This window comes from Barbus barbus (genome assembly GCF_936440315.1).
Source record: "Barbus barbus genome assembly, chromosome: 21".
Classification (NCBI taxonomy): Eukaryota; Metazoa; Chordata; class Actinopteri; order Cypriniformes; family Cyprinidae; genus Barbus; species Barbus barbus.
In genome coordinates, this window is record NC_136749.1 from 25999904 (window position 1) to 26011222 (window position 11319).

At 38.0% G+C, this 11319-nt stretch overlaps 1 protein-coding gene across 1 annotated transcript; it reads right to left on the minus strand.

Moving 5' to 3' along the window:
• Positions 1 to 117: 117 nt before the first annotated feature.
• Positions 118 to 11172, minus strand: LOC306887388 (RNA-binding protein 42). Its single transcript, XM_079445072.1, has 11 exons — positions 11028 to 11172; positions 10469 to 10536; positions 10214 to 10337; positions 9880 to 9946; positions 9717 to 9785; positions 8607 to 8773; positions 8336 to 8494; positions 8021 to 8158; positions 2034 to 2151; positions 1741 to 1935; positions 118 to 822 (listed from the first exon to the last, which is right to left on the minus strand). Exons 2-11 carry the CDS (start codon positions 10522 to 10524, stop codon positions 710 to 712), a joined length of 1206 nt encoding a protein of 401 aa, XP_079301198.1. The 5' UTR covers positions 10525 to 10536; positions 11028 to 11172; the 3' UTR covers positions 118 to 709.
• Between the last annotated feature and the right edge of the window lie 147 nt (positions 11173 to 11319).

Here is an 11319-nt window from a genome sequence, read left to right on the forward strand (position 1 = left end):
GGAAAAAAAAAAAAAAAAAAAAAAAATTAACTGGCTACCACCAGTAAAATATGAGAGCTTTCCCCAAATAATTCATAAATGGTATTTTTATAGTTATGTGTTCACATTTAAATTATATGTATTATTAACATTTACAAGAGGTTTTAAAAAAATATTTAAGATTCAAGATGAAATACCAACTAAGTGATGCCCCTTGGTGGTTGTTTTCAGAATAATCAACTGAAGCATACAATGTTTTGAATTGAAATGAGTTCGAACTTAAACTAAAGAAACTCATCAGTTTATGCCTTTTTACACATATTACTTAAAACATCCAACTTATAAAGCAACAGATGTAACTGCTTTGGTGAACTTTAAAGTTAGTTGCTTTTGAGAGATTTGAAAAAAGAAAAAAAAACATTGAGGATGAAAACAAAACTGATATTGTCAACACCCAAACCAGTTTCATTACCACACTTTACACGCTTAAAAAAAGTCTCTTGACAAGTGAAAGAATTTGTGTGATTTTTCTGCATGCTAAGAGAGGGAGAGGTCAGTGTGTAATACTACACATGAACATGAATGTAAGATTTATTAGTAATAAGGGCCATATGAGAAGCTGACGCTTGTTTTTTTGCAACCACTGCAGGAGTGTGAGTGATTCCTACTCCATTATACAGGTCCTGGGTGACACACACAAAATTGAGTCCACAGTTTCAGTACAGATGGATTATCTCAGTCCCAACTTCTTTTTCTCCTTCTGTTTCTTACGCACAACCTCCAGGTTACGATCCTTCCATGAACTCTTCCTCAGTTTGATGGGTCTGCTGCCCACATACCTCCCTAAAGACAAAGACAAGTGAACGTGTTTAGAGCGTGATGATCATAAACAAATATGTGACCCTAGACCACAAAACTAGTCTCAAGTCGCTGGGGTATATTTGTAGCAATAGCCAAAAATACATTGTATGGGTTAAAATTATCTATTTTTCTTTTATGCCAAAAATCATTAGGATATTAAGTAAAGATCATGTTCCATGAAGATATTTTGTAAATTTCTTAACTAAATATCAAAACTTCATTTTTGATTAATAATATTCATTGCTAAGAACTTCATTTGGACAAATTTAAAGGCAATTTTCTCAATGTTTAGATGTTTTTTGCACCCTCAGATTCCAGATTTTCAAATAGTTGTATCTCGGCCAAATATCGTCTGATCCTAACAAACCATACATCAATGGAAAGCTTATTTATTCAGCTTTCAGATATTGTATAAATCTAAATTTCAAAAAATGGACACTTAAGGCTGGTTTTGTGGTCCAGGGTAAAAAATTATTCATTTTGATATAGTATCATATCAAAATGAATCTAATTTTCCCAATTCGGGCCAATACAGATCTGACAAGTTTGAGTCGGGCTTTAGCCATTTTCTCTCTCAATAAAAAGCCTAAATGAATAATGTCCAGGATCGTTTAATATGTTAAGTAAAGCTACTGCAGTGTTTGCTTACACCATTTATTTGGAATAGAAATCATTTGAAACATTATTAATGTCTTTACTGAGACTTTTGGTTAATTTACAGTATGTTTGCCAAATAAAATGATTTAAAAATATAGAATTTTAAAAAACTAAACTAAATAAATTTTACCTTAAAAAAAAAAAACACCTTTGAACAGTATGTGTATAATATAATTTAAGACCAACAGTATGTATTTTTCTGTATTGATCTAAACACACTCATTATTATCCTCATTAACTCACCGTTCATTTCTCTCATGGCGCGCACATAATCATTGGGATCTTTAAAGCTCACAAAGCCATAACCCTTCGTTTTCCCAGTGCGTTTGTCTCGAACAACCTTTGCCTTCAGGAAGGATGGATAACGGCTAAACGCTCTCGCCAAAATGTCATCATTCACCTCATTCCCCAGATCGCCACAAAATATCCGGAAATCATCTGAGAAACCAAGAAGAGCACTGCAATAATTTATGTGCTAGGCTTCTTTTTTGAAGAAAATATAAAGTGAAGACTGTATTTACAAAATGTCCACAAACCTGGATCCCACTCTGTTAGGCTGGTGTCCTCCCATGAGACACCAGCTGCTACCCGGATGCATTTCTTCATCTTTTCCTGTTTTCCTTTCTTTTTATCTTCTGTGCTAGTTTCAGCAGGCTGTGCACGTTAATAAGAAATCATTAGAACAATATTCATACCAAGAGTTCCTATAGAGTAAACTATTTATATTTTTTTTTTTTTTTTGATTCTTTATTTATTACAGATTTTTGATTTACAACTTTTTACAGCAGTGCCCTAGATCTGCCCATATATAAAAAATAAAAATAAAAAAAAGGTGATAAATAAAATTACATAAATATGTCATCTCAGGATTTCGAGAGGTCTGATAAATTGTCAGTAAGGTCTAACCAAAATTGTATTGTCTTTCTGGTGGCACCATGTATTTTGGCCGTGGTACACTCCAACCGGGCAATGTCCAGCAAGTATGACATCCACGTCAATCTAACTGGGATGGATGGATCCAGCCACAGTTTTAAAATAACCTTTTTAGCAGCAGTAAGAGCAGCAGACAGAATCCTTTTTTGATTGACAGACAACGATAGTGATGAATCATCCAGCAAAAGAAAAAGCAGTGGGTCCTTTTGGATCTGAGTCTTCAGAAGATCCGACAATAAGTCCTGTACCAAGGCCCAGACCGAGGCAATTCGGGGACAGTCCCAGAACATATGTATATATGTACCTTGACTAGAGCTATTACACAGGTGACAGAAGGGGTCAGACTTTCTTTTCATTTTATATAATAAACAAGGAGTGGCATATGCCTTATAGATTAACTTATAATGGATCATTTGGTGAGCTGGGTTTTTAGAGGTAGCAAAACAATTTCCCCAGACGTTGTCCCAATCAATCACAGTGTCAAGTTCTCTTGCCCAGAAACCTTCAATCGGAATGTTTGAATACTGTCGTACTACAAGTGATGTATAAATTATATTCACAATACCTCTGGAAGCCATACTAGAATCTATCCAATTTACCATAGGATGAGGAGATATTTTAATCGACCAGGGTACTCCGTAAGCTTTCAGTGCAGATCTTAATCTTAAATACAGAAAAAAGGAAAATCCTGGGAGCGAGAACTCATCCTTTAGCATCTGAAAGGACTTAAGCCCATAATCGTTGTACAGGTCTTTTAAAGTGTAGATACCACATTCAGTCCAGCATTTGGAAACGAACGGTTTGTTGCCAGTACAAAGATTATTATTATGCCAAATGGGGGTAGAGTCACTGTAAGAATCTGAAGCTCCCATAATCTTCTCTGCTGCTTTCCAGGTTTTGATAGAATGGCATATAATTGGACCAAACTTTTCCAAAACTTTCTTCAATATTCCCGTAAAGGGTAAATCCTGTAGACGCAATGGGTAAATAATATTAGTTTCTAAAGCCCGCCATGGGACAGGGGAGTCAACATCTAGCCAAGTCCTAAGTGGTCTCATCTGGTATGATAAATAATAGGACCAAAAATCTGGTAGGGATAAGCCACCATGAGGTTTTAGCCGGTGCATCGATTTAAAACGAATTCTAGGCCGTTTATTATTCCACAAGAATTTGGATACTACTTTATTGATCTCATTAAAATAGCCAATAGGTGGTGTCAGAGGTAACACTGAAAATAAAAAGCTTAGCCTCGGAAGTATATTCATCTTAACGGTGGCTATCCTTCCATGAAGAGCCAGACAGAGTGGAGACCAACACAGAAGATCGCTCTTAATCTTATCCAGAAGAGACTGATAGTTCCACTTGGAAATGCGAGATAATGAAGGAAAAACTCTGATTCCAAGATAATTAAATTGGTCGCTGACAGGAATTGTAGTGGGTAAATTCTGAATCTCTGATTTAGCAGCTAAATTAAGGGGCATAAGTATGGATTTGCTCCAATTAATCTTGTAACCAGACAGTTTACCGAATGTATCAAATAATTTTAAGCATTCCTTAACCGAGTCTGTGATGTTTGATATATACAACAAAACATCATCAGCGTAGAGTGATATTTTATGGGATGTATTCATACAACTTATTGGAACTATTGCAGAACATTGTCTGATTGCTTGGGCCAAAGGCTCTAATGACAAATTAAAAAGCAAGGGTGACAGGGGACAGCCTTGACGAGTGCCCCTGCCAAGATAAAAGGAAGGGGAGATAGAAGAACCAGTGATTACTCTGGCTGAGCATTTAGAATAAATAGTTTTGACTGCTTGTAGAAAAAAGGAGCCAAACTCAAAATATTCTAAGACAGACCACAAAAAGCTCCACTCGATTCTGTCGAATGCTTTCTCTGCATCCAGAGAAAGGATTGCAGAGGAAGCTGTATATGAGTCTGCTTGTTGAATAATATGCAGAAGCCTACGTATATTGTCTGCAGCAAATCTCCCCCTTAGAAAACCTGATTGATCATAGGTAATCAGGTCTCCTATACATCGATCCAATCTTAAGGCCAGGACCTTTGCCAACAGCTTTGAATCTGTGGATAGAAGGCTAATTGGCCTGTAGCTAGAGCATTCAAGTGGATCCTTACCTTTCTTCAGTAGCAAAGTTATTAAAGCTGTAGTTTGGTCCCTATGTAAAGCCCCTTTTTCTAACGCAAAGTTAAGAGAATTAAGAATCAAAGGCGCTATTATGTCCCATAATATCTTCAGTAACTCTGGGGGAATCCCATCTAGCCCAGGTGCTTTATTACTATTCATGCAATCCAAGGCGGATTTTAATTCCTCGATTGTCAAAGGGCTATCCAATATGTTGCGCTGAGAGTCATTTAATTTGGGTAGATTTAACTGTTTAAGGAATAAATCAAAGTTTGTTGGGTCAGAGTTGGATTCTGAAGTGTACAAAAGTTGGTAGTAGTTTCCAAATACCCTATTTACATCCTTAGGTTGAGTGTATACTGAGCCCTCATGTCTAATAGCTGATATACTAGTCTTAGATTCATTATCTTTCAACCTCAAAGCCAACAGCTTGGAAGACCGTTCTCCATGGAAATAATATGATTGTCTAGTACGATGTATGATGAATTCAGCTCTATGTAAATATATGGATTTTAATTCCGATTTAAGGACATTTACTATTTTGGTTTTGGTCTCACAAAAGTTATTTTTTAATTCCTTTTCTAGTAGATCAATTTGTTTTTCTAATTCAAATTTACGGCTCTCCCTACGCTTTTTATTAAAGGACGAAAAACTTATACATTTACCTCTAATAAAACATTTTGTGGTTTCCCATAATACTTGGGGGTCAGAGGCTGAATCTCTGTTAATCTGTAAAAACTCCATCAAGGAGCTGCGTAACTCAGACACAAATGTACAGTCCTGTAACAAGGAGGTATTAAATCTCCATCGATTGCTTTTAGTGCCCAATGATGCGGGGGTTAAAGATGTAATTATCGGAGAATGATCAGATAAAAGAATCGGTAGAATATTAACTTTACTAATATAGGGAATCAGTGAAGGGGACATAAGTAGATAATCAATCCTTGAATAACTCTTATGACGAGCTGAAAAGAATGTATAATCCCTAGCCCCATCATTTTGTAACCGCCAAACGTCGCATATATTAGAGTGTCGCAAAAAGGAATTAAAACATCCAGAGATCACTGAATCAGACTTAGAGACATGAGATCTATCCAACTGGGGGTCCAACACCGCGTTAAAATCGCCCCCTAACACCACAAGACAGTCCTCTAAACTCACAACTAAACGTAGTAATTCTTGAAAAAATGAGTTATCACCCTCGGTGGGTGCATATATAGACATAAAAGCATAATTAGTATTATTTAAGGAAACAACAGCATAAGTGATTCGGCCTTCTGTATCTCCACCAGTTCTTATAATTGAAAAACCACTATTACGTTTAATCACTATCAGCACCCCTTTAGTTTTGTTAACAGCCGAAGAGGCAGATATCACTTTAAAATATCTATTTTGAAAGCGATGCACGTCCACTGATTTCAAATGTGACTCTTGTATAAGAGCAATAGAGACCTTTTTGCTTCTTAGGTAATCTAAGCATTTGGTTCGCTTAACAGGGCTGTTTAACCCATTGACGTTCCATGACAAAATATTTATAGCCATATATTAAAAAGAGAAAAGCAACTCACACCAACCACTAAGATGGGAGGACCAGAAAGTAATCGACCAGAAAGTAATCCACCAGAAAGATAACGGTGATCAGAGCATATGCATATGCATCTGGACATACAAATATTACGCAAACTAATACATAGGCATACATTAGACCAATTAAACTTACGTGGGCAGTCCGGGGCATAGAACAAAACAACAAAAATAAGAACAATGACAAAAACAAAAACAAAATGGGCAGTAAACAAAGAGTTAGAACACACTCTTCTATCTGCCCTCAAAGTAACAGCCTTTGGATACGCGACCACCCTAGCCGTCCGGCTCGTCCGTCAACATCTGACTCGGTCATTTTTAGGATGGAGAGACTGTCAAATTTTCTCAGCAATGTCCTCCATAGGAACTGCAGATTCATCCTCGTTCACCTCGGATTCTCGTGACGCAACCGCTACATCTTTCTTCAAAGAAGACTTTGTGGCGGGATCCAGATTGAGAACGAACTTTTCAACCTCTGCCGGTGTCTCGAGGTGAGAAATCTTCCCTCGGTGAGTAACTTTCACTACCGCGGGGTAAACCACAAAGGATGATATCCCCAGCTGAGTTAGTTTCTTCCTCGCCGATGCCATCGCTTTCCTTTTAGACGCCGTGTGAGTGCTATAGTCTGGGAAAAAAAGCAGCGGCGCTCCCATATGAAGAATTTGTCCAGCGCTTCGGGCTCCATTCAGGATTGCATTCCGGTCTCGATAACGCAGCATCTTGAAGATGAATGTACGAGGGGTTGATTTCGAACGTTCGCCGCTGTAAATACGGTGGGCTCTTTCAATCTCCATTTCTTTGCCAGCAAGAGAGGGAATCCATTTAGGAAGATGATTCTGTATAAATCCCAGAGGGTCATCTCCTTCTACTCCTTCTTTCAGCCCCACTAGACGGATATTGGACTGGCGACTTTTATCTTCGATTCTCGCCAACTTTTCCTGAAGAGAGTCCACTGCCAGCTTGACCTCCACGGTGTCTTTTTTTGCGTGACGAAGAGCTGTTTGCATGTTGTCAAAGTTGTTTCTTATCAGACGAACATCTTCTTCCAGAACTCCAAGTCTATCCGCAATTGGAGCGAATTCTTCCTTAAACAGTTCCCTGACGAGACTGAGGTGCATCTTTAACTCGTCGGCAACAATGGCCCGAAGTTCCCCTTCAGGAACATGATTAGGATCTTTAACTCGCTTTTTTTCTGGCGAAGCCAGTGTCAATTGACGTTTTGCCATCTTCATTCGTATCTCCTTTAAAACACTCAAAAGCTTACCGAATACTGATAGTTTTACTGAGAAAAAGAACAGATTAAGGGTACCGAGTCAGGGAGCTGTCGAACTACACTGCCATTGCCATCGGTGGGTCACGTGATCTCCAACTATTTATATTTTTAAATGAACTTTCTTTATCTGGTGTTGTAACTGTTATCAATTGTTTTCATTAATAAAGCTGAAATAAAATAAAATATAAATTTAAGACGAAATAATTAAACAAATGAAATTAAATGATGCAGTAAGTCTGAATTTGAGTTGAAGAGCTAAAACTACTAAAACAAAAATGTAAGTGAATTCAAATGAAAAAAAAGCACAAAGCAAAAGTGAAAATATATAATTCAAGCTAAATTAAAATATGAATAAATATTATAGTATTAATTACTACTAAAACAACACTATTTTTTTCTTTTCATCCAATAGCTGTTTTATATTCTTTCATTATGCAATTTTTAAAGGTAAAAATGTGTCATTTCTGCACCCTTAATGGCATACAATGGACCAGAGATGGCTTATCCAATGGAATGAATTCAGGGCTGGACTATCTCTCTTTGTCTAAACAGGGGACAGTGTAACATGTCATTCTGAATCATATTAAACCTCAACATGTGTAGGCTCAGGCTCCGGCATGCTCGGTCCGATCACGCTGTCATCGGTGACTGACTCCTTCTTTGAGTCCAGAAGCCCAGCTGCCATGACTGCAGCCTGCTGCTCCGCCACCAACGCTGACAACTCCTCCTGAAAAAAAGATGGAGAAAAAAGATTTTAGACTATTACAACAGAAGCACAAGGAGCTTAAAATTGATCACAGACACACATACTAGTTTTTATTATGAACCATGTCAAAATGGATGCGGTGGAAATGGTGAACAGGTCATACAGGTGATACATGTAAATGGTATGTTGATACTTAACCATGCGTGCTTGTTTCTGGCTCTTGAGGTCAGCTCTCTTAGGCGCAGGAGGTGCTGTGTAAACAGTGGGGGCCGCCTGTATAACACTGGGACTGATCTTCGGAGGGTCTTGAGGCACGGGCCGAGGTGGGGCCGAATTCATAGGGTTCATGCTTCCAACCTGCCAGTAATTGAGAAAAACATTTGAGATACTGACATGACCATTTTTACAGAACAAGGCAAACTTGAAATGAATAAAACCGACAGCTGATTACAATTCAGAAAATACCCACTAGCGGCATGGGTCCCATGGGCGGTCCAACTGGAGCCATGGGGGGCTGAGGGGGTCGTGACATAGGAGGAGCCATCATCATGGGTGGAGGAGGTGGAGGTCTGGGAAGAGGAGGCGCTATCATGCCCTGAGGAGGTGGACCACGCATCATAGGCATTCTCTGACCCCCTGTGGAAAAACAAAAAAAAAGACATTAAAAATACGTAATAATATCTAAGGCTCTATAATGATATGTACAATGTATTTGAAAAATACTGAATAAATATATAAATGTATTTACAAAATAACTATTTTATTTGTATGCATACTTGCATATGTGATCCTGGACCACAAAACTAGTCATAAGGGTCAATTTTTTTAAAATTGAGATTTATACATCATCTGAAAGTTGAAAAAAAAAATCAAAGCTTTCCATTGATGTATGGTTCATTAGGATAGGACAATATTTGGCTGAGATACAACTATTTCAAAATCTGGAATCTGAGGGTGCAAAAAAATCTAAATATTGAGAAGATCACCTTTAAAGTTGCCCACATTAAGTTCTTAGCAATGCATATTACTAATCAAAAATTAAATTTTGATATATTTACAGTAGGAAATTTACTAAATATTTAATGTCCTAATGTTTGGGGGAAGTCGTGGCCTAATGGTTAGAGAGTTGGATTCATAACCTAAAGGTGGCAAGTTCGAGTCTCAGGTCCGGCAGGAATTGTCGATGGGGGGAGTGAATAACCAGCGCTTTCTTCCACCTTCAATACCACGACTGAGGTGCCGGAACCCCCAACTGCTCCCTGGGCGCCGCAGCATTGACTGCCCACTGCTCCGGGTGTGTGTTCATGGTGTGTGTGTGCACTTAGGATGGGTTAAATACAGAGCATGGGTTATCACATGTCACATCACTTTCACTAATGACTATTGGCATAAAAGAAAAATCAATAATTTTGACCCATACAATGTAATTTTTGCCTATTGCTACAAATATACTCCAGTGACTTAAGACTGGTTTTGTGGTCCAGGGTCACATATATTGATTGATATTATATGCATATATAACCATTAATACGTAAATGAACAAATGTTTTAAAGAAAATATAGGACTGAATCTGATTACCTGGTCTCTGTAAGACGTGCGGGACAAATGCTGGACGCATCATTGGAGGAGGCGCTACTGCCGGCATAGCTACAGATAAATAACAGATGATTGTCAGCTCATTTCTATGGATAGCTTTGTCTTAAATTGTGTAATGAGAACATGTGGATTTATATAGATATACCAGGACCAACAAATGTAGGTGGAGGACCAACTAAAGTGGCAGCTCTTGCCTCCAAACTCTGCTGGACCTATGGAAAAATAAATAAATAAGGATATTTTTCAATTAAAATTTGATATTAGGATTTTTGTTGGGGGGGGGGGGGTCTTATCCTTTTAAAGTATATTTTCAATATTTGTTGTTTTCTAAATTACACTTTTTACTTATGTTATTGTAATGGTATGTAAAAATTATATTAACAAAAGCATTTCCACTAGTAGTCTTACATTTTTGGAGCTTATAAAAATATATAACGTAAAATATTAGGGATATTTTTTGAGTTAGAAAGAATTAATACCTGTCTGTAGGTGTTTGTACCAATGATGGGCCTGATGATGGGTACGGCTGGCATCGCCAGAGCGACTGGCACAGCTTCAACTACTGTAGGTGCCACAGGTCCTCCCAACACCTCCTGCTCAAACCTACGGGAGAAGCATGCATGCTGTCAGAAACGTCCTATTCTACACACTCCAACACTGCCCTGAGAGCAACAATATGCTGCAAATAAACAGCTGGAACTGAACATGAGAGAAATCAAATGTGAAGAACTCACAGCGCCATCTCTGCCTCCATCTCCTTCAGGCGCTCCTCTCCAGATTTTAACGCCATACTGAGCGTTATCTGCAATAAATAAATACATAATTTAGCCAATAAGTATATAAACAAACCTTATTAAATAAATCAAAGGCTGTGCCTCTAATCAAATCACAGCAAGCTGCTTGTCTGGCAATTTTGGGGATCACAACCTTGCACCTTTAATGCCCACAAATGCTGCACACTCCTATGATGATTAAAAAGATGAAAACCCTTGCACTCCAAACATGCTTCACATCCTTGAAATTCAGTTCACTGCGTTTTGAGAGACAACTAATGTGTCTACAGTACAGAAAATAAATAAGAACAGAAATCAAGACGCATAAATAAAATAAAGAGTCTGTGGTAAACTGTGCTTCACTGTCTAGTTTACAGAAGACTGTTTGAATCGATTAATTATTAGTAAAGGATCGAGAAATAATGTTCAGATGCAACATGATTCTGCTTTAAAGCTCCAGACTGAATTCAACTTTATCTACAAGCCCGCTGCAGTATGCTAGTTTTAACTAAATACATACTCGCCGTGAAATCAGTCCTGATGAAGAAATTCAAGCAAGTATGCAGGAATAAAATAAAAAGACAGATGAACAGAACTGGACCATTTGTTTTCCTCAACGTTACCGCTCCTCTAGGCGCGGGTGAAAAACGTCACACCAGTCCTGCGAAGGCGCAGGAAAGTGACATCATGTTAGGTGTCAGGTGTCTCTTCGGAGGAAAAAGGAACAAAGAACGGAAGAAACCCCCCTAACTACTAACTAATACGAATGAACACCAATTGTATCATTGATTATTATTTAGGCATATATTACT